The 24,177-nt window shown below is 39.0% G+C and overlaps 1 protein-coding gene across 1 annotated transcript; it reads right to left on the bottom strand.

The window, feature by feature from the left end:
* Window positions 1-8,832: 8,832 nt before the first annotated feature.
* LOC147638219 (tetraspanin-8-like) lies at window positions 8,833-10,291 on the bottom strand. Its single transcript, XM_086795181.1, has 2 exons — window positions 9,580-10,291; window positions 8,833-9,431 (listed from the first exon to the last, which is right to left on the bottom strand). The coding sequence occupies exons 1-2, from the start codon at window positions 10,075-10,077 to the stop codon at window positions 9,129-9,131; spliced, it is 801 nt and encodes a 266-aa protein (XP_086651307.1). The 5' UTR covers window positions 10,078-10,291; the 3' UTR covers window positions 8,833-9,128.
* Between the last annotated feature and the right edge of the window lie 13,886 nt (window positions 10,292-24,177).

The raw sequence follows: 24,177 nt of genomic DNA, 5'->3' as shown, positions 1-24,177 counted from the left end.
TTTGGCTTGAGGCTGTCATGTGTGCTGCATATGTACTCAACAGGTGTCCCACTAAGGCCTTGCAGTCTATTACTCCATACGAAGCTTGGCATGGCAGGAAGCCTTCTATTGGTCACTTGCGTGTCTTTGGTTGCTTAGCCTATGCTTTAGTGCCTGTGCAACAACACAGAAAATTGGATGATAAGGCTGTCAAATGCATTTTTGTTGGTTATAGTGCTGAGAGCAAGGGTTACAGATTGTATCATCCGCAGTCAAAGCGTATCTTGATTAGTCGAGATGTTGTTTTTGTGGAAGATGCTGTGCAGCCTTTGTTATCATGTACCAAAGAGACAGGAGTGAGCTCACGGGATGTATTTGATACATTGTTGCCTCTGTTTACAGGTGGGAATTCAAATGTAAGTCCTAATGAGGCAAATATTCAGCCTTTGTTATCATGTACCAAAGAGACAGGAGTGAGCTCACGGGATATATTTGATACATTGTTGCCTCTGTTTACAGGTGGGAATTCAAATGTAAGTCCTAATGAGGCAAATATTCAGCCTATGCAGATTTCAAATGACATCATAGATCAGCCTATTTCTGATGCAGATTTACAGGATGTAATTCATGAGGATAGGGCTGAAAATGAGCAGGCTAGAAGTATGCCTAAATGCCTGGTGCAAACCTTGCGTGATAGTAAGATTGATGCACCTATGACTAGTCGTACTCGTTCAGGTTTTCAGCATGCCTCTTATACATCAGATTGTTATACTTTGGCTGTGTCTAGTATGTGTGAAGAGGAAGAACCTCTTTCATTTGATGAGGCACAAAATTCAAAAAATTGGTTGGCTGCAATGCAAAGTGAATATGATGCTATAATGAAGAATGGTACATGGTCTTTGTGTGATTTGCCTATTGGTAAAAAGGCCATTGGATGTAAGTGGGTTTTTAAGTTGAAACGAAAGCCAGATGACAGTGTTGATCGCTATAAGGCTAGACTTGTTGCAAAGGGTTATGCTCAAGAAAAGGGCATTGATTTTGATGAGACTTTTGCTCCCACTTGTCGTATGACTACCATTCGTAGCATTTGTGCATTGGCAGCTCATAATGGTTGGAATGTACATCAGCTGGACATAAAGACTGCGTTCTTGAATGGAGATTTGCATGAGGAGGTGTATGTATCGCAGTCTCGTGGTTTTGTTCAAAGAGGGCAGGAAAACAAAGTGTGCACGTTGAAAAAGGCTTTATATGGTTTAAAGCAAGCTCCACGAGCTTGGTATGAAAAGATACATGCATACTTGACTGCACATGGGTTTCAGAATAGTCCAACAGAAAGCACTTTGTACGTTAAACGTCTGGATGGTGTACATCTAATCATTGCTCTCTATGTCGATGACATGCTGCTCACAGGACCAAATAAGAGTCATATTGCTGATTTTAAGGCTGATTTGAATGCCTCTTTTGAGATGTCAGATTTGGGGCATTTGCATCATTATTTGGGGATACAATTTAAGCAGTGTGATGGAGGTATTGCTTTGTGTCAGACAAAGTATATTGAGACATTGTTGCGGAGATTTGGCCTTGAAGACTGCAAGCCTATTGCTACTCCAATGGAGACAGGTTTGAAGTTAAGTCTTCATGATGCTGGAGATCACTTTGATGTCACACTCTATCAGACAGCTGTTGGTTGCCTCATTTATGTATGCATTACGAGGCCGGACATTCAGTTTGCAGTCTCACAGGTGAGCAGGTTTATGCATAGCCCACGGTCTCAGCATTGGAAGGCAGTTAAACGCATCTTTCGCTACTTGAGTGGCACCATACATCTTGGGTTGTTTTATCCCAAGGGAGAATCATTGCCGCCAGATTTACATGCTTTTTCGGACTCAGATTGGGCTGGTTGCTATGACACAAGAGTGTCCACAAGTGGTTTTTGTTTCATGCTCGGTAGCTCATGCATATCTTGGTTGAGCAAGAAGCAACCTACTGTGGCCACTTCTAGTTGTGAAGCTGAGTACAGGGCAGCTTTCACAGCTACAGTTGAGTGTGTGTGGCTCAGACGGCTTATGGCTGACTTGGGTGTTGGACAGGAGTCTGCCACCTCTATCTTCACTGACAGTCAGAGCGCATTGGCAGTTGCGAGAAACCCAGTTTTTCATGCTCGCACAAAGCACATTGAGGTGCATTATCACTATGTCAGGGAGAGACTCTCAGCACGAGAGATCAGCTTGGCCTATGTGCCAACACAGGACAACCTCGCCGATCTTTTCACGAAGGCGCTTCCTCGTGAGAAGTTCGAAGCTTTCCGCAAAGCTTTGGGCTTGCTCCCCTTTGTGGATTGATCTACTTCGGGCATGGCACTCCCCTATACATGAGTGCCAGCTCTCGTTCACACCATCACTCCCAGGGGGGATTTGTTGCCATATATATAGGCAGTGATGTGTGTGAACACACTTAGGACCGCCGGGGCACTTTTTCCCTCTTTAGGAGGTTTTTTCCCCCAGCTTGTATATACGCCCATCATTCTAGGGCTAACTTATCTTTTGTACATTGACACAATCTAATACACTTTGTGTTGTGTGCATTCTTGCTTCTTCTTCTCCAAGCTTTGTGTGCTTTCCTGCAACCCTAATTCCAACAGCCTTCTCTAAAGATGTCTGTGACAACATGCTAAGATGATCAAACCTCACACCTTCAATTAGAATGGCACTATCATCTTTCAATACAAAGAAAGCTTGCATTTTCTCTTCATAATACTCCTTGAAGTGTTCAATCACTGAACTAAGTTCAAATCTTACATTGAAGCATTCCCTATAGTACTCAAACAAATCTTGTGCACCTGCACAATCAGTAGGAAGTAAAAAAGTCTCTCTATTGGTGTTTCCTCTGTCACACAAGAACACCTTCATCACTTGAACCCATCTCTATGTAGTAAACCTTGAATCCAGCCAACATCACCTCTAAAGAATCCTACAAGGTTGTAGCTTATGAGCACACAATAGAAGCAAGGATTTCAATAGCTAAGGAGAGTGTTGGTAAAATGGTGTGATTATCGCAATCCAATTGATCAGGATCCCCCTATTCGCGTTGTTTTTCTACGGTTGATGGAGTAGTTGTGGGGGCACAAAAATGCTCATGGGTGCAGCTATGGGGGTAGGTGGGACAACCAAGTAGAAAGTGTCTATCAACAATACCTTTGAATAACCCTGACAGGGTGTAGCACAAGAGAAGATAGGATTTTGGTTTCTAAGGAGAGTTGGAAACAAGGCGCAAATACTACAATCTGAACATCCAGGATTTGACTATTCACATCATTTTTCTACAGTTAATGGAGAAAAATACGAGATACAAGAATGTTGTTGGATGCAGATGAGGGGGCTAGGGGCATCTCAGCGGGAAAAGGGCAAAGGTCAGCGTGGCAAAAGGAGAGTTGGAAACACAGCGCGAATACTACAATCCAAACCACCTATTCGTGCAGTTTTTTTGTAATTTTTTTTGCAATTGATTAAGAAAAGTTATGGGACACAAGAATGCTACTAGATGTAGCTAAGGGTGCTAGGCACAGCTTAGGGGGGCTGGGGGGAAAAGGGCAGCTCAGGGGGATGGGGGCAAAGGGTAGCTCAGTGGCAATGGGAAGCTCGGAGGTGAAATTATTTTTCCCAAACTTACCAGATATTTATAGCATCGTGAGGCCACGTGGAAATGGTACTGACACCACATGGCCACGCCATGTATATGCACCTGTGATTCGCATGTGTGAAATAGCCCACACATGGGAACCCACATGTCGACGTGCGGTCACATGTGTGAGTGACGTGTGTGGCCACTGCATGTGTGAATACACGTGTACATTTATGCTCCCACGTGTGGATGCACGTGGTGTCATACAATTTGGTTTTTTGTATAAATAGACGTGGATTATTTTTAAAAAATATCTTTACCCATATGTGGAAGAACCAAGGGCACTGACTTGTTTGCTCTCTGTTTTATTATTTGCATAGGTCTACACTAGCTACTATTGGTCTTCAAACTACCACCAGGACCAGTTTGGTTGCTCTCCTATTGGTCTTCAAACTACCACCAGGACCACTTTGATTGCTATCCTTTTGGTCTTCACCTACATCATCTCCTACTGGTCTCATTAGTATCACGACGTGATATATATATACCAGAGGCAGCGGAATTTTTGCTACGTGGCGTTTATCCTTCATGCCATAGGTATGCTTACGTCTCGAATTTGTATGTTGTGTGTAATAAATGTTGTTAGAAGAGATTATTAAGCACTTGTTCTTTGTTTTACTATTTGCACCTACATCAGCTATTGGTCTTCAAGCTACCACCAAGACCAGTTTGGTTGCTCTCCTATTGGTCTTCAAACTACCACCAGAACCAGTTTGGTTGCTCTCCTATTGGTCTTCAAACTACCACCAGGACCACTTTGATTGCTATTCTAATTTTCTTCACCTACATCAGCTACTACTGGTCTCACTAGAATCACGATGCGATATATATAGACCAGAGGCATCGAAATTGCTCCTATGCGTCATTCTTCCATCAGGCCATAGGTATGCTTACATCTCGAATTTGTTTGTTGTGTGCAATAAATGTTGTTAGAAGAGATTATTAAGCACTTGTTCTTCTTCACCTACATCAGCCTTTCCAACTCTTATTGGTCTTCAAAATACCACCAGGACCCTCTTTGATTGCTCTCATATTGGTTTTCACCTACACCATCTCCATTTTGTGTCACTAGAATTACGATGCGATATGAACATACCTCAGGTAGCAGAATCTCACATATGCGTCGTTCTTTCATTAGGCCAAAGTTATGCTTACTTCCCAAATTTTTCGTTGTGGGCAAAAAATGTTGATGGAGAAATGTTGTTAGTAGATAACATTAAGCACTGTGTCTGACCTATATTTTTTCTTCACCTACACCAGTTGTGCTTCACCTACAACAACTCCTTTTCTTCTAAAGAATCCCACGAGGGCCCACTTTGAGTGCTCTCCTATTCGTCTTCACTTGCACCAACTATTCGTGTCACTAGAATCACAACACGATATGAACATACCTAAGGCATCAGAATTTCACCTACGTGCCGTTCTTCCTTCAGGCCAAAGTTATGCTTACGTCTCAAATTTTTTGTTGTGTACAAAAAATGTTGATGGAGAAATGTTGTTAGAAGACAGTATTAAGCACACTATTTGACCTATGTTTTTTCTTCACCTACCTGGCCGTGCTTCACCTACACCAGCTCCTTTTATTCTTTAAAATACCACCAAGACCCACTTTGAGTGCTCTCCTATTGGTCTTCACCTACATGAGCTCCTATTCGTGTCACTACAATCATTGTGTGATATGAACATACGTGAGTCATCGGGATTGCACCTACGCACCATTCTTCCATCAGGCCAAAGTTATGTCTCAAATATTTTGTTGTGTGCAATAAATGTTGATGGATAAATGTTGTTAGAAGAGAACATTAAGCACTCTGGCTGACCTTTATTTGTTCTTCACCTACACCAATTGTTCTTCACCTACACCAGACCCAATTGGTATTCAAAATTCCACTGGGACCCACTTTGATTTCTCTCCTAATTTTCTTCACCTATTGATCTTCAAAATTCCACCATGACCCACTTTGATTGCTCTCTTATTGGTCATATTTCATTACATGTTTGATTGACAGGCCATAGATGGCTAGAACAAAGAAAATAGCAAGGAGGGTTGGACCAAGACCAGTGGGACCAAGACCAGGGTTGGCAGAGAAAGTAGTGAGTGAAAACACATTATTAAAACAAAAGCTAAAAAAGAGAAACAACCAGCATGTGAATGCCCTGACAGAGATAAAGAAAGCTCAGAAAAATGTTGAGTTACTCATACCTAAGCTTATCTTCATGAGAGTTGTGAGATATATTTGTGATAAATGGAAGCTTGGGATGAGATGGGCTGGCAATGCAATATGTGCCCTTCAAGAGACTGCAAAAGACTTCATTATATACTTTTTTATTGACAGCTACATTTGTTCTACCCATGCGCATAGGGTGACTCTTATGGACAAGGACATGCACACCAGCAGGCTTATAAGATATAGATTTGAGAAGTTATTGCATCCTATACCATTGAGTGACTCTAGCGCACTCAATATCTTGAATGTCCCACCAACTAGCAAACCTAAGGATGCAAGTATAAAGATTGAGGATTTTAAGCATGATAGGGATACTAGGACTGCATATCAATTAAAGACTGAGAAGAACAAATAATATATGGCTTCTGAGGAAGAAAGGGCAATTGATAAAGAAATATTGATGGGGGAGATGAGTTGATGGACCTTGAAGAGAAGAATCTTTCAGGATTTAGGGAATGTACCTAAACAACTTGTTGTTTAGGTAAAATATTTTGCTGATGGTGCAGAGTATTTTGATATAGCACCTTCAAATACAGAGATGCTATCAAAGAGAAATCGAGAAATAAATGATGTTGTGATCTTGATATCTCCCAAGTATGTAAGCTATCTTTTTAAAAAATTTATCTACTGCTTTTTCAAGATAAATGCCTAATTTATCCTTTTATTTGTTTTTTGTAGGCTTCTTTTGGCCACTCTACCCCCAGAGGCCTATTATCCTATTTTTTATTAGACCCCATAGTCTCTCTTTTTATGTTAGAGAAACAAGCACCAATTTTAGTAGACTTGAAGAATGGTTGAGGAGATGCGACTTTGAAACGATGCAATATGTAATCGTACCGTATAATGAAATCTAAGTATTTTATTTTAAATATGTTTTACTTTGTTTTATGTCCTTTTATACATCTCTAACAATTGTTTTTTTCTTTTCTCTATTTTCTAGGAGCCATTGAGTGTAATTATAATTGATATCAAGAAAATAAAGACACGTGTCTTGAATGTATGCATGGAGAAGCCAAATTATAAGTTTTTAATTTTAATAGAGATTTTGTTTAAGATTCAATTTGTATTAGATTGAATAATTTATGTGGTTTGTTATTTTGCAGGGCATCTAAATGCATAATAAGCACATTAGAAACACTCCATCCTCCTCTCCTTGACAATAAAACTCCACATCATTTTTTCATTTTGCCTATAAGTTATAATAACGTAAATGATAACTTTTAAGTTTGTAATAAAGCTTTAGCTAAAAGTCTAAACAAGAACTATCATTACCATAGGTTCCATTACAAACTAATGGAAGCTCATGTGGATGGAGAGTTGTCGCAAAACACATGGAGATACATACAATCAAAATTTCTAGTAGACATATTAAAAAGAGTAGCCTGTGAGTATTTTCGATAGACACATCAAAAAGAGTTGTGAAAAAATTAAATATTTTCCTTGAACTTTCATATTCTACTAATATATACTAAGATTTTCGTCATAATGTTTTGTTGTTCACAACTTCATGTTATTTAGCAACATACATTTGGTGGGTGAGAGCAAAGGCAATCATATTAATGCTCAACAATAGTGTGGATCTTCCCGCAGATCCAGATTCACCACAACCATCAACCCCACCTATTATGGCAAAGAAGCAATCAAAAAAGAAAGGACCTATCATGTCTCCATCGAATCCTAGGAGCCTTCCTATGCATTAGGCCTTAAAGTTGGGTCTTGGAGCATAGAAGAGAGTCTTATTTTGATGTGATGGAGGCCATGAAACTTTCTAATATCATGAAGAAGACATAGATACATATCTTTTAAAAGTCTCATGGCCATTGGATATTTTGCTACATCATGGTTCTAAGCTTTAAAGCCCAACTTTTAAGCCCTTTCAGAGCCTACAAGAGGGCCTTAGAGCTTAATAGAGAAGCCGATTTTGATCTCATCACTCTCCATCCTCTCAAAATATCATGAAATTTTCCTTTCATACGGCAACAACTTTCTACCAAATTAAAATGTGCATGGGGCTAAAAACAGTTGCTCAGGAGTAGATTGAATATTTGCAAAGGGTGAAAAGGCTAATACAAAAATTAAAAATTTGTGAGGCTTCTATGCAATTCATTGTGAGACACCCTTCTTTCCCCCTTGCAAATGAACCTTGATAAAAGCCTCATATCTAGTCCCATGTCCACATTTATTAAAAGCTTATAGAAATTCTTCTTAGCGACTATCTTTTTTGGTAGAGAGCCTATTCAGTAGCCTCTCTAGCTTTCTTCATTTCCATATTACACATGCATGCACACATGACTCTACAGTTGTTGACATAAAGATGATCCTCCACCCTCTAGGTAGTTTGCTACCCTCTCCCTCTATCATATATTGCCATAGATACTAGCCTACTCTATATGCTCCTTTGTCTTATCTTTTACGCATGCATGCATCTCCTTTTTAAAAATGCCACGACCATTCTTGTGAATATCTAACTAACTACAATAGCACTTAAGCCTGCAAGTTTCATCCAAATCACACTTGAAATCATGTATAGAATCCTTTTTATGTGCTATATGCCACGACCATTCTTGTACTAACTACAATAGCACTTAAGCCTGCAAGTTTCATCCAAATCACACCTGAAATCATGTTTAGAATCTTTTTTATGTGCTATATGTGGACTTGGAGTTAAGAATTATATGTACTATGTGTGTCTGTGTAGGCTTGTAGGCTGAGGCTTCTCTTTTTAATCCTATTGCAATGCCAAGGAGTAAAAATTTGCATAGCATGTTTGTGATATAACCAAATCCAATTCTCTTTTTAATCCTATTGCAATGCCAAGGAGTGGTATTGCAAGGAGCTAAAAATTGCATAGCATGTCGCTTGTTCATCAATCCAACTAGCCATAAGGAGGAATTATGAATCTCTGTAACACAGGGCCGTTTTTTTGGATGATGCCGTACCAATCCCTGAGGCACACCATGTACTATCATGAAATGATTCAAAAATTGGATGTAGGTCGCACCTTTATATCGATCAAATCAGGAACATGGAGACCTATCGGTACATAATAAACGATCATGGGAGCACATATTTTATCATTAAAATTAAATCGGCAGTATGGAGACTTAATGATGACCACACGTTTTATGAAAGAGGATGTGGAAAACTATATCGTTTTCTGAAAAAATGTTAAGAAACAAAATTAACGCATGGGCTCGAGAGATGGTGGGAATGTGAACATGACCTTGAGAGACTCCGTGCTTAGGCATTATAACCGTAGGATTTGTCTCTCCTCACGTTTCTGAGAGCGCAGCAAGCTACACTGTAGACGATGATGAGGAACACCAGCACGACGACGTTGACGATGGCGACCTTGCGCCAGTCTTGCTTCACGTTTTGAAGAACCCCCGCCTTGCAAGAGTTGCAGGCGTAGCACAGCTGGGAGGCATCATCACTCCAAGCTTGGCAATCTGCGTCTGCGCCCTCATTGGTTGCGATTATGGTCCAGTTGGTAGAGGTTACGAAGGTGAAATTGCAAGCGGTGGGAGGTTTGCAGCATCCGGACTGCATGATCATCAACATTGAAAATTAAGTATACGCTTTAATTCTGAGCAAAGCAAGCTGTCAATAGAAAACTATATTATGAACTATGATCAAATGCGCCCCTTAATTTGAGAGCAATATCCATGAATCCGATGGCCTTCTTGCATACCTGGATGGCGGAGAGGTCGGCGCTAGAGAAGGCGGCGCTGGTGGTGTAGTCGTCGTCGAGGCGGCTGCAGAGCTTGGAGTCGGCCAGGCAGCTCTTGATCTTGTCCCAGTTGCTGGCCTTGTTCACCTGCTTCTGCAGCCAGCTAGAGTAGCTGCCCAGGTGGAATTCTTTGAATCCTTTGCCGGAGACGGCGTCGCCGGCGCCCTCGTTGGTCACCACGAAGGCGAACACCGTGAAGCACAGCAACAACACAATGAGGAGCAGCATCACCGCGGAATAAACCCACATCACCCACGTGACGCGGCAGCAGGAGCCCACCAGCCCCGCCAGAGATACCAGCAGTAAGAACAGGCCGATGATGATGACCGGCCATTGCAGGAAGCGCATGCAGTCTGTGCTGTGCTTGGTTGCAAGCCATATGCCGGCACCTAATATGGGGATGGAGAGAAGGGCGGTGAGGAAATTGAGGATCCCTATCAGATGGTTGCTCACGCCCATATTAATCTGCTTTGATTCAATCAAACTGATCACTGCACCTGCTATAAGCTAGCGAAGTGTGCCGGATCGATCACAGATGGAGCTGAATTTGCAGAGGTGATCTCCAAGAGCTAGAGGAGCTGTAACGTACGTAGAGTTCAAGCAGAGATTGTATGTGATGCGTGTGTGGGTGTGGGTGCGGGGGTGGAGGGCTAGTCAAACAACCACACTTAAAAAGCTGATGAGTTTTATGTGAGAAACCTTCAGCGATATATATATATAGAGAGAGAGAGAGAGATCTTGGCCTACGTTCATGAGCACGTGGCTATCAGCCTATCGAGACGGAGTCCAACGTCCGCGTGTGCCAACGCGCCTAATGTCTGTACAATGTAGGACCTTGTATCGTTGACGATGTCAATTCCAATTCTCACACTTTCAAAATTTCAAAATTCGAGTTGTGCTTTCCTACACGCCTCAATTTTTTAACGGATGAAGGTTAGGCATTCTCTCGCTTGCCCCAAGGAAATGGGTTTTCCTATAGTGAAGCACTAAGAACAAGAATAAGGAATGGGTAGTCTATGCCATTGAGGTAGAAAATGATACTTGACCCAATTTCTTAAGTAATTTTTGAAAAGCTTTGTGCTCTATTAATCTCACTACAATAGTATCACTATCACAGCATACCAAGGCTTTTTATGAGACACTTTGCAAAAGGTAGCGTGCTTTGAAGGAAAATTTGATGGGCCACCTCACTAAAGCCTCGATTCTTGTTGAAGTTTTGCTAATAGCGACACTTTAGCTAGGCTTCAAATATTGTGGCACTAGAGTCGCAAGGTAACAAATCAGCCCCCAACTCTTGTGTGACGCATTAGCAATGCTTGACCCAATTTCTTAAGTAATTTTTGAAAAGCTTTGTGCTGTATTAATCTCAACAAAACATCGCTAAAGGAAGTTGTCCTCACCAGAATGAAGGCACATGAAAATGATCATACCATGCTTGACCCAGAACTGGCAGTTCAAAGGGTTTGGTGATATCCGATATAATCGGTAAACGTTCAAACACCTTCCTCAAACAGTTCAAATGATCTTCCCATTGAGAATGTGCACATAAATCATCAATAAACACTATAAGATTCCTTCCCAGCCCCTCAAGATGTCCAATATCTTCCCTTGTAATCAATTCCCTCTTTAGAATAATAAAAGATCTTGTTTCTACCTATTTTGGCTTAGAGAGAGAAAATATTCTAGAGAGAGATTATTCAGATTTTAGATATTTTTTGGATGAAAAAATATCTCTTCTTATTAAAATAAATTCCCCCGAAACAAAAGTTCAAAAAGATTTTCAAAAGGTGCATTAGAAATAAATTATAATCTGTTCAAAAGGCCTTATCCTAAGAGTCCAGATTTTTTGAAAATTTTAAATTAAGGTTCTGAGGGGCCAATCAGATTCATCCAAATGTATGGAGGAGATAAATTGAAGAAATAAGTAATCAAATTGTTAGAATTAAACTTTTCATATTGTTTCTCTTTTAAAAGTGAAATTTGATTAGAATACTTTAAACCATTTGGGATAATTTTTAAGTAACTTGAGGATAGAAAAAAAATTAAAAAATGTTCAGCCATATAAAGGAGGTTATGGCGAAATTTTCTTAAATTTTGTGAAATAAGTTTTATCTTTTATTATTCAAAAAGAGTAATCCCCACCATTTGTGTATTCTAAAAGTGTTATTTTCATTCTAGGCATAGAAAATTGCATAGTAGAAATATTTTTATTATAAAAGTGTTATTTTCATTCAAATTTAAATTCTATGCATAGAAAGATGTATATTGGTTATTTTTTTATTATAAAAGAGTGATTTTCATTAGATTTAAATTCTATGCATAGAAAGATGCATATTGGTTATTTTTTATTATAAAAGAGTGATTTTCATTAGATTTAAATTCTATGCATAGAAAGATGCATATTGGTTATTTTTTTATTATAAAAGAGTGATTTTCATAAGATTTAAATTCTATGCATATAGAAAGATGCATATTGGTTATTTTTTTTATTATAAAAGAGTGATTTTCATTAGATTTGAATTCTATGCATAGAAAGATGCATATTGGTTATTTTTTTTATTATAAAAGAGTGATTTTCGTTAGATTTAAATTCTTTGCATAGAAAGATGCATATTGGAAATAATTTTTTTAATTATAAAAGTGTTACTTTCATCAATATTGATTTTTATGCATAAAATGATGCATACAAGAAGTTTTTTATTATAAAAGTATTACTTTCACCAATATTGATTTTTATGCATAAAAGAATTTTTTTATTATAAAAGTGTTACTTTCACCAATATTGATTTTATTGCATAAAATGATGCATAAAAGAATTTTTTTATTATAAAAGTGTTACTTTCACCAATATTGATTTTTTTGCATAAAATGATGCATAAGAGAATTTTTTTTATTATAAAAGTGTTACTTTCATCAAAATTGATTTTTTTACATAAATAGATGCATAATAGGATTTTCTTTTATATAAAAGTGTTATGTCCATAGAAGTTGGGTTTTATGCATAAATAGATACATACTGAATTTTTATATCAAAATAAGAGTTCTCTTTAATCCTATGTTTAAATCCCATGAATATTGGTAAATGAATAAGTAAATACTCTGTGAGAAAAAATTCTACCGTTTCATATTCTCTAGGATGGTAATGAGAAAATTCAGAAAAACTATCGAAGTCGAAATTTTAGATAAATGATTAATTTATTCCTCATAGCAATTCATGATTAGTTTTATATTCAATTAAGTAAAATACTCAATGAATGAAATTCAATAAAGTAGTAATTGAGATATTACCCTTCGAGAAAGATAGTTCAAGGAGAACCTTTCCAGACTCAAACATTGAATCAGACTATGACCAAGACTTAATCTCCTTCATCAGTTTCAAGAAAAGATGATGTGACCAAGAACCTTTCCAAACTCAAACCCTGAATCAGACTATGACCAAGACTTAATCTCCTTCGTCAGTTTCAAGAAAAGACGATGTGACCAGTTCAAGAAAATTTCACTCAAATCACCCACCGAATCTGAAATCAAGTTAAGTCCCTTTATTCTGATCTGAGGATCAAGGTTACAGAATTCAAGAAATTCTATTGGAATTTTAGACGTGTGATCTAGAAATATTGGGATACGGATTTAAGATATACTCATTGTATTTAAAAGAAAATCAAAACTCAAAACTTGCATAGAAACTGTGTTTTCTTAAAGGACTGTCTTACGCCAGAATACTGGAGGGAGCATTTAGTATATGTATTTTTCTAAGGGAAGTTCAGTTGCAATAGTACGCGGAGGGAGTGTTCAAAGGACAGCTCATGCGACAAAGCCTGCCCAGGTCTTGACCACTGTATGGTGAAAAATGGTGTGCTTCCGGTGTACAATGGGCAAGGGCCAAGGAAGTGGTCCCTGAGTGAAGTGCTAGGACACCTAAGGAGGATCCTGGAGCATAAACACACTCTCTCAGACAAGCATAAACACACAAACATGAGAGAGGCACAATGCTAGAATGCTCTCTCTTCTCACTCTCGCACAAGTACAAATGAGGAGCTCTCAATAGCACAAAGGGGATTGTGTCCTTTCATTTTGAGAAAATACCTTATATACAATTGGCCCTTATTCACACTTGGGCGCCCAAAAACTTACTAACTAGGCCTTGGGTGGCCAATGTCTCATAATGTACAACCTTTATAGTGCCTTTATATAACACTTATTAATGTCCTCAATTGAGGATCATGGTGTAAATCCAAATGGGATTAACATTCCCCCTTTCCTGAAGTAGGTTCTGTCCTCAGAACTTATAACCGAGTTCTGAAGACCTGGTCACTAAATTCATGGGGGATAGAATTTGCGGTGAGACTAGAGTTTCCTGAGTGTGTGTCGGAATGCCGAATGGGACTTTCAGAACCCGGTGTCGATCATGTCTTCAAATGTTATGTGCATATAACCTGGAGGACATCTTAGATGATGGTAATATATCATTATACCTCTGTCTCTTGGCCCTTGGTCCATGTGGAGCTGTAGATGCTGAGCCTTGTAGAAGCCATCATAAGGTTCTCTAGGTTGGTCTATCAGAACCATTAATAACTTCATGAACCAGACACTGGCTACAATTGCACAATCTAGTATATTTTGCCAAGTTCTGATCGAACTGAGTAGTTGTTGTCTTTGTGCCTGAATACTGGCAAATGTTGCTGGGTAAAATATTGAAAAATTATAGCAGATATGAGAATCCCTCTCTTTTGTCGCTTGAAACTCCAGCGGTGTCCACCTCCTCTTGATAGGCATGTATAGTGGATCCACTCGTAATGTTGCCGGTGCACTCATGTAAATGCTACTGTATTCAATGACTGTTAGAAATTCCTTTCTCCATGAAGGTTGCACTCCAAAATCCTACAGTTGTGGTGCCTCTTCATTTGTGTGTATGGTAGTGTATCCACCTCTGGTGTGCACTCGATGTTTCCTTCTCCATCTTCTGAAATAACTAACCATAAAAGTGACCAGGCAAATTTTCAACAAGTCTAAGAGATGGGGGTTTGCCAGCTTTGTGTGTTTTGCCACATTGGACCATAATGTTCCTTCTCCAGTCAATAGCAGTAATTCCTGTAATTATGGACGAGTGGCCCGGAGAGGCTACGGCACATAATGTTGCCAAGTGGGGGTGACCGCATAATATGCCTCTGGGAGAATCTTGCTTGTAGGATTGAACGGGGTAATATGCATTAGGGCGTTGAACATAAGCTCTGGCTTTAACATTGGATTGCCTTGTTGTATGAATTCTTCATATTGTGCAGCTGTCATGGAATCCAAAACATTATTGTTAGTGTAAGGTGTAATATTATCAACTGGAGGCAGATTATGTACCTCCTGAGGTTGCCTTGGTGGAGATGGAACAGGTGCCAATATCTCCTCGAGGGCGAGAGTGTTATTGGAAAATTTTAGTTTTGGTAGGGAGAAGGAAGAGTAGATGCATCTAGCTTGTGAACAAGTAGTAGGAGGTGTGCTTGGATAGGGATCAAGAAGCCTACTGCCGATATTAGTATACATAGGGTAGGTGTTTTTGAAAAAAGAAGATGGATCCTCATCCTCACTGTGACCTGAACTAGGGGGTGGGTGGCTAGGTTTGTGAGCTTGAAAAAAGGTTTGAATTTCAGGGATTTCTTCATTATCCACATCTTGGTAATTTATGTGAGTTGCATCAAAATTATTGCTTACGATGGTAAGCATAGCTTCTATATGCTTATGGATATTAGTATATAGCTTAAGGATGCCCACTGGGTGTGATATAAGGTAGACCCACAAAGATTTAAATGGTGGTGGGTATTATATACTTCTAACCACCCGTGACTAATTACCCATTTGATAAGTATTAGCCACAACCTCATAGTTAGCTGGTGGTGTTGGTATGTCATCTAGAACAAACAGGTCAAATTTGTCTATTGTCTAGAATTTCTAAATTTTGTAAGATGCGACACCAACTACACGGAGGTTGAGGACTATTGGATGCAAAGGATAAAAGAAGATATCTTGTGGGTTAGTTAATATCAGATCCCCCATCAAATTGCCCATAATGATGGTTGGGTCAGCATCACGCTCGGTATTTTGTTTAATAAGGGTTAATTCTCCTAAACCTATATCTTCAGCTAAGTTAATGTCATATTGAAGTAATGAGAGTGTTCGTGTAGACAAAAACAAGGTAAGAGTTTGAGAAGGGGCCCGAGGAGTTACTGGCAATTGTCCCGATTCCGAGGCATGCTCAAGGAGGGTACGTAAGTTATTTGTGGGCTCCCGTCTTTGACTCCTTTCCTGTATGGCTAGTTGGTAGGCCAGTTCTTGCATGCAGATATCAGCATTGCTGAGCTCTATAGAAATGGTTGTTTCTTTGATCATCCATTCAGCATCAAGCGCTTTCAATCTTCTTGTTGCCACTTCTTGTGCTCTTCTGGCAGTAGCTTCTCTTTGATTGGCATCAGTAATTTGAACTACCTGTTCTGTTGCCAATCTGTGTGCATCCTATAATTGGTTTTCTAGTTGTGATATTGTTTCTTGGCTTCTTTGCACCACTGTTTGGTTTGTGATGATTATTTCATTGAGAGCTTTTAGTTTTTTTGCATGTACTTTGTTAACCTACTCTGGTTCCTGTTGCAGTCCTTGTACTCTTTCTTGTTCTTCTTTGCGGTTGGTTGTGAGGAGCACTATCTGTTGTCGAAGCATATCCGCAATATGCTTTGCGCTCTCCTGGTACTCCTCCATTTCCTTGGCATGCCTAGTTGTTAGGCCCTTTGTGTGAGCTATCTCCTTTTGTATCTGCTCCTTTGCTTGCTCCAGCCTTGCATTCAAGTCAGTATTCTCTTATGATTACTTCTTTATAAGTTTCCTCTACTGCTGCCAAGGTATCTTTCACACTTTGTGTTTGGGCATTGGCCTCTTGTAGTAGCTGATTCCGTAGGCTGGTGTTCTTGTCGTGTAGCATGTGTGTTGTCAACGAATGGCAACGCCATACCTTCTGTTCCTATTCCCAGTTGGTACTAGTGGCCGCACTGCACTTATTTTTGTATGGGGATCATTGAGGAGTGTGTCGAGGCCTTTCAAGGTATCCTAGAGGAATTGTTGAGAATCCATCTCCTTGAAGGAACCAAGATGCGACAGTGGGTCGTCTTCATCCCATCTTCTTTATTTGCTTGGCATGGACATTTCTGGGGAGTGTGGCCTCTTACTAGATTCTGCTGGCATCACTAAATCTTGTTGTGCAAGTGATGTCTCCTCATGTACTGGTCCTTCCAAAGTATGATCTTTCAGTGTTTGTGCTCCAGCTTCCTCTGTGTGCATCTCCGCTACTTGTGAATCCTTTAGTGGGTTGCTCACCTTGGACTGATGTTCCTTGAGATAATTTTCCATTTCTTTGTGCATAAAAAAGTCCCAATCGTCCTCCTTTTCTTCAAATTAGGACATTTTGGAGGTCATTCTCGTAGAGCCTTTTAGTAGAGAGAAAAACAAGTGCATCCATTCAAGAAGAAGACAACGTTACGTTCATCCAAATGTATGGAGGAGATAAATTGAAGAAATAAAGAAAATCCCTCCCAAAAATGAGTAAATACTCACATAAGATGAAGAGTGGACTAAGGACCAAAGGAAATACTAAAAAAATAAAATTTTGACACCTCAGAGTGGGGATTCCCCCTCATGAAGGAGGCACCTATTTCACATGTGTGGTGGAGTTTTAAATTCTCAAATATTGAGATATTTCATCTCTCCTCTCTCCTAATTCAAGTCTAGTTCCAAAAAGTAAGCTAAACTGACCCAAAAATGGTCAAAAATTGACCAAACTGATCTGGAAAATTCTAGAATCAGTTTGCTTGGTTAGAAGCTCACTTTTTCCTATAAATAGAAGCCTCCCCCTTTGTAGAAGCTTAATAGTGTTTTTTGCACTGTTACTCTACTCCACCCCAAAGCCAAAAACAGTGAATTCATTGATAATTCATTAGTTTTTGACCTTTCCCTCTTCAAAAGAATTGGTGGCCACTCTTGTTGCAAACAAGAGTAGATCCCTCAAACCATCAAGCCAAAGGAAAGCTCATAGAAATTCATGTAAGTTAGAAATCCTACTTTTTCTTTATTCCTTTTAATGATTTTCTAATTTTATTTTCTTTAAAATGAAAAAATGATGTTATGCCCCCTCTCTTCATTCTTAAATTTAGCCTTTCTTTATCCTAGATAAGTAATCAAATTGTTAGAATTAAACTTTTCATATTGTTTCTCTTTTAAAAGTGAAATTTGATTAGTTTAGAATGCTTTAAACCATTTGGGATAATTTTTAAGTAACTTGAGGATAGAAAAAAAAATTAAAAAATGGTCAGCCATATAAAGGCGGTTATGGCGAAATTTTCTTAAATTTTGTGAAATAAGTTTTATCTTTTATTATTCAAAAAGAGTAATCCCCACCATTTGTGTATTCTAAAAGTGTTATTTTCATTCTAGGCATAGAAAATTGCATAGTAGAAATATTTTTATTATAAAAGTGTTATTTTCATTCAAATTTAAATTCTATGCATAGATAGATGCATATTGGTTTTTTTTATTATTATAAAAGAGTGATTCTCATTAGATTTAAATTCTATGCATAGAAAGATGCATATTGGTTAGTTTTTATTATAAAAGAGTGATTTTCATTAGATTTAAATTCTATGCATAGAAAGATGCATATTGGTTATTTTTTTATTTTAAAAGAGTGATTTTCATAAGATTTAAATTCTATGCATATAGAAAGATACATATTGGTTTTTTTTTATTGTAAAAGAGTGATTTTCATTAGATTTAAATTCTATGCATAGAAAGATGCATATTGGTTATTTTTTTATTATAAAAGAGTGATTTTTGTTAGATTTAAATTCTTTGCATAGAAAGATGCATATTGGAAATAATTTTTTTAATTATAAAAGTGTTACTTTCATCAATATTGATTTTTATGCATAAAATGATGCATACAAGAATTTTTTTATTATAAAAGTATTACTTTCACCAATATTGATTTTTATGCATAAAATGATGCATAAAAGAATTTTTTTATTATAAAAGTGTTACTTTCATCAATATTGATTTTTATGCATAAAAGAATTTTTTTATTATAAAAGTGTTACTTTCACCAATATTGATTTTTATGCATAAAATGATGCATAAGAGAATTTTTTTTAATTATAAAAGTGTTACTTTCATCAACATTGATTTTTTTACATAAATAGATGCATAAAAGGATTTTCTTTTATATAAAAGTGTTATTTCCATAGAAGTTGGATTTTATGCATAAATAGATACATACTGAATTTTTATATCAAAATAAGAGTTCTCTTTAATCCTATGTTTAAATCCCATGAATATTGGTAAATGAATAAGTAAATACTCTGTGAGAAAAATTCTACCGTTTCATATTCTCTAGGATGGTAATGAGAAAATTCAGAAAAGCTATCGAAGTCGAAATTTTAGATAAATGATTAATTTATTCCTCATAAAAATTCATGATTAGTTTTATATTCAATTAAGCAAAATACTCAATGAATGAAATTCAGTAAAGTAGTAATTGAAATATTACCCTTCGAGAAAGATAGTTCAGGGAGAACCTTTCCAGACTCAAACATTGAATCAGACTATGACCAAGACTTAATCTCCTTCATCAGTTTCAAGAAAAGACGATGTGACCAAGAACCTTTCCAAACTCAAACCCTGAATCAGACTATGACCAAGACTTAATCTCCTTCGTCAGTTTCAAGAAAAGACGATGTGACCAGTTCAGGAAATTTCACTCAAATCACCCACCGAATCTAAAATCAAGTTAAGTCCCTTGATTCTGATCTGAGGATGAAGGTTACAGAATTCAAGAAATTCTGTTGGAATTTTAGACGTGTGATCTAGAAATATTGGGATACGGATTTAAGATATACTCATTGTATTTAAAAGAAAATCAAAACTGAAAACTTGCATAGAAACCGTGTTTTCTTAAAGGACTGTCTTACGCCAGAATGCAAGTGAGCACTGGCATGTCATTGGGTGTGGTCACTACTTGTTGTGGTTGGTGTGTATGAGTCATATTATTATTTGGGCATTCGGCTACTCGATGTGGCCCACCACAACCATAGCATTGTAAAGGTCCTCTTCTCAAGTTTGAGTGGATTTCCTTGCCCTTCCGCTATACTGTGGCTTGAAACACGTGGCTTGAAACACAGGTATTGGCTTCAAGTAATCATGCATTTTATGGTCCCTAACCCCTCTCCTGAAGCAAGGCAACAATTGATCGTCGGTCAATCTTCTCGAATTTTGCATCTTGAATTCAAGCATTTCAGGCGAGAAACATAGTCTCTCATAAACTCATCTTCCTTCTATTTGATGTTATGTAGTTGGGGCCATAGGGCTCCACCTATCACCACTACGTGCAAAGCTAGGCACAAAAATATTTTTTAACCTAGTGAAGTTAACCTTGTCCTCAGGCTTAAGGGTTCTGAACCAATGATGAGCTTTTCCTTCTAAGGTCAACAAAAAAGCATGGTCTGCAGGTTTCACATGTAGATTCAAAAATCTCTACATGGTGAATAGGATCTCCATCCCCAGAGAATTTTTGAACAAGTTTTGAGATGATATGGGGCTTCATTTGTGAAGGTCGAGGTTCTAAAGTAGAACCCAACTCCCTGACCATCCCCCTACCCATCTCAGCAGCAATATTTAACAAGTATGTCCTTGTGGCTCCATTAAGGTCCATGGTTGGATCGTTTCTAGGTCTCTAGGGAATTCCCCCCCCCTTCCTAGACCTCGTCCTCTACCCATAATGGCTCTTCTTGGTATCTCAGGTTTGTAGACTTGTCTGATTGTGGTATCCTGGTGGGATTCCCTAATATTAGCTTCCACGTGTCTTTGTGTAATTAAGACCTCCATATCTTGTAGGAATGTAGGGTGATTGATCATTAGCTCTATGTCCTTCTTGGTATAGAGCTGGTCCTCAACTTCTACAACCAAGTTGGCTATATTACCCTCTTCTTCTCTGGTTGTAACCCCTTCCTCCATTCTGGGTTCCTCATTGATGGAGTAGTTGTGGGGGCACAAAAATGCTCATGGGTGCAACTATGGGGGTAGGTGGGACAACCAAGTAGAAATTGTTTGTCAACAATACCTCTCAATAACCCTGGCAGGGTGTAGCACAGGAGAAGATAGGATTTTGGTTGCTATGGAGAGTTGGAAACGCGGCGTGAATACTGCAATCCGAATGACCAAGATCCACTCATTCATGCCTTTTTTCTACAGTTAATGGAGAAAAATACGAGCCACAAGAATGTTGTTGGATGTAGCTGAGGGGGCTAGGGGAATCTCACTGGGTTGGGGGCAAAGGGCAGCTAAGGGGGGGCAAAGGGCAAAGGGCACTGTGGCAAGGAGAGTTGGAAACACGGCGCGAATACTACAATCCAAACCACCAAGATCCACCTATTTGCACCGTTTTTTTGTAATTGATTGAGAAAAATACTGGGACATAAGAATGCTGCTGGATATAGCTGAGGGGGCTGGGCACAGAGCTCAGGGGGCTGGGGGAAAAGGGCAGGTCAGGGGGATGGGGCCAAAAAGCGCTCAATGGCAACGGGCAGGTCAATGCCAATGGGCAGCTTGGAGGCGAAATTATTTCTCCCAGATTTACCAGATATTTATAGTGTTGTGAGGCCACATGGCAATGGTACGAACACCACATTGCCACACCATATACTTGCACCCTACGATTTGCACGTGTGAAATAGCCCACAGGTGGGAACCCACATGTCGATGTGCGGTCACGTGAGTGACGTGTGTGGCCGCTACACGTGTGAATACACGTGTACATTTATGCTCCCACGTGTGAATGCACGTGGCATCATACAATTTGGTTTTCCATATGCCACATGTCTTATTCTCCTAGTTCTATAAATAGGTGGGGATTATTAAAGAAAAATTATTTACCCGTATGTGGAAAGACCAAGCGCACCGACTTGTTTTCTCTCTCTTTTATTCTTTGCACCTACACCAGCTACTATTGGTCTTCAAACTACCACCAAGACCAGTTTGGTCACTCTCCTATTGCTCTTCAAACTACCACCAGGACCACTTTGATTGCTATTCTATTGGTCTTCACCTACATCAGCCTACTACTGGTCTCATTAGAATCACGGCATGATATATATATATATACTAGAGGCAATGGAATTTCTCCTTGTTATGCTAAACCACATATTCAAGAGGGAACTCTATACGTTCACCTAATGGATGAGCAATGAAACACAATAGTCGTGAGGTACTTACCAATGCTTTGAGCTCGTGTCTCTTGAAGCCTCCAAGCTCACATATATGCTCAAAAATCCAAGCTCCACCTTATCCATCATAGCCCAATCACACTCTCTCTCACTCTCTCATACAAGCATAAACACACAAACATGAGAGAGGCACAATGCTAGAATGCTCTCACTTCTCACTCTCTCACAAGTACAAAGGAAGAGCTCTCAATAGCACAAAGGGGATTGTGTCCTTTCATTATGAGAAAATACCTTATATACAATTGGCCCTTATTCACACTTGGGCACCCACAACTTACTAACTAGGCCTTGGGTGGCCAATGTCTCATAATGTACAACCTTTATAGTGCCTTTATATAACACTTATTAATGTCCTCAATTGAGGATCATGGTGTTAATCCAAATGGGATTAACATTCCCCCTTTCTTGAAGTAGGTTCTGTCCTCAGAACTTGTTACCGATGTCTGAAGACCTGGTCACTGAATTCATGGGCGATAGAATTCGCAGCGAGACTGGAGTTTCCTGAGTGTGCGCCGGAATGCCGAATGGGACTTCCAGAACTCGATGTCGATCATGTCTTCAAATGTTATGTGCATATAACCTAGAAAACATCTTAGACGATGGTAATATATCATTATACCTCTGTCTCTTGGTCCTTGGTTCATGTCAAACTGTAGATGTTGAGCCTTGTAGCCATCATAAGGTTCTATAGGTTGATCTATCAGAACCACTAATAACTTCATGAACCAGACACTGGCTACAATTGGTATATTTCACCAAGTTCTGATCGAACTAAGTAGTTGTCTTTGTGCCTGAATATTGGCAAATGTTGCTGGGTTAAATATTGAAAAATTGTAGCAGATATGAGAATCCCTCTCTTTTGCTGCTTGAAAACTCCAGCGGTGTCCAGCTCCTCTTGATAGGCATGTATAGTGGATCCACTCGTAATGCTGTCGGCGCACTCATGTAAATGCTACTGTATTCAGTGACGACTGTTAGAAATTCCTTTCTCCATGAAGGTTGCACTCCAAAGTACTACAGTTGTGGGGCCTCTTCATTTGTGCGTATGGTAGTGTATCCACCTGTGGTGTGCACTCGATGTTTCCTCCTCCATCTTCTGTAATAACTGACCATAAATGTGACCAGGCAAATTTCCAACAAGTCTGAGAGATGGGGGTTTGCCAGCTTCGTGTGTTTTGCCACATTGGACCATAATGTTCCTTCTCCAGTCAATGGCAGTAATTCCTATAATTATGGATGAGTGGCCCGGAGAGGCTACGGCACATAATGTTGCCAAGTGGGGATGACCACAGAATATGCCTCTCGGAGAATCTTGCTTATAGGATTGAACAGGGTAATATGCATCAGGGCATTGAACATAAGCTCTGGCTTTAACAGTGGATTGCCTTGTTATATGAATTATTGTTCATATTTTGCAGTTGTCATGGAATCCAAAACATTACTGTTAGCGTGAGATGTAATATTATCAACTAGAGGCAGATTACGTCCCTCCTCAGGTTGCCTTGGTGGAGATGGAACAGGTGCCAATATCTCCTCGGCGGCGAGAGTGCTAGTGGGAAATTCTAATTCTAGTGGAGGGAAGGAAGAGTAGATGCATCTACCTTGTGAAGAAGTAGTAGGAGGTGTGCTTGGATAGGGATCAAGAAGCCTACTGGCGATATTAGTATACAAAGGGTAGGTGTTTTTGAAAAAAGAAGATAGATCCTCATCCTCACGGTGACCTGAACTAGGGGGTGGGTGGAAAGGTCTGAATTTCAGGGATTTCTTCGTTATCCACATCTGGGTAATTTATGTGAGTTGCATCAAAATTATTGCTTACGGTGGTAAGCATAGCTTCTGAATGCTTATGGATATTAGTATATAGCTTAAGGATGCCCACTGGGTGATATAAGGTAGACCCACAAAGATTTAAATGCTGGTGGGTATTATATACTTCTAACCACCCGTGACTAATTACCCATTGATAAGTATTAGCCACAACCTCGTAGTTAGCTGGTGTTGTTGGTATGTCATATGGAACAAACAAGTCAAGTTTGTCGACCACCCTGTTGTCCAGAATTTCTGAATTTTGTAGGACACGACACCAACTACGGAGGTTGAAACTATTGGATGCAAAGGATAAAAGAAGATATCTTGTGGGTTAGTTAATATCAGATCCCCCCTCAAATTGCCCATAATGATGGTTGGCTCAACATCGCGCTCGGTATTTTGTTTAATAAGGGTTAATTCTCCTAAACCTATATCTTCAGCTAAGTTA

The sequence above is a fragment of the Cibotium barometz genome, chromosome 5 (genome assembly GCF_041138505.1).
Source record: "Cibotium barometz isolate CiBa-2024 chromosome 5, ASM4113850v1, whole genome shotgun sequence".
Taxonomy (NCBI): Eukaryota; Viridiplantae; Streptophyta; class Polypodiopsida; order Cyatheales; family Cibotiaceae; genus Cibotium; species Cibotium barometz.
The sequence above is the reverse complement of the archived record's forward strand: the minus strand, read 5'-3'. Positions and strand labels throughout refer to the sequence as shown.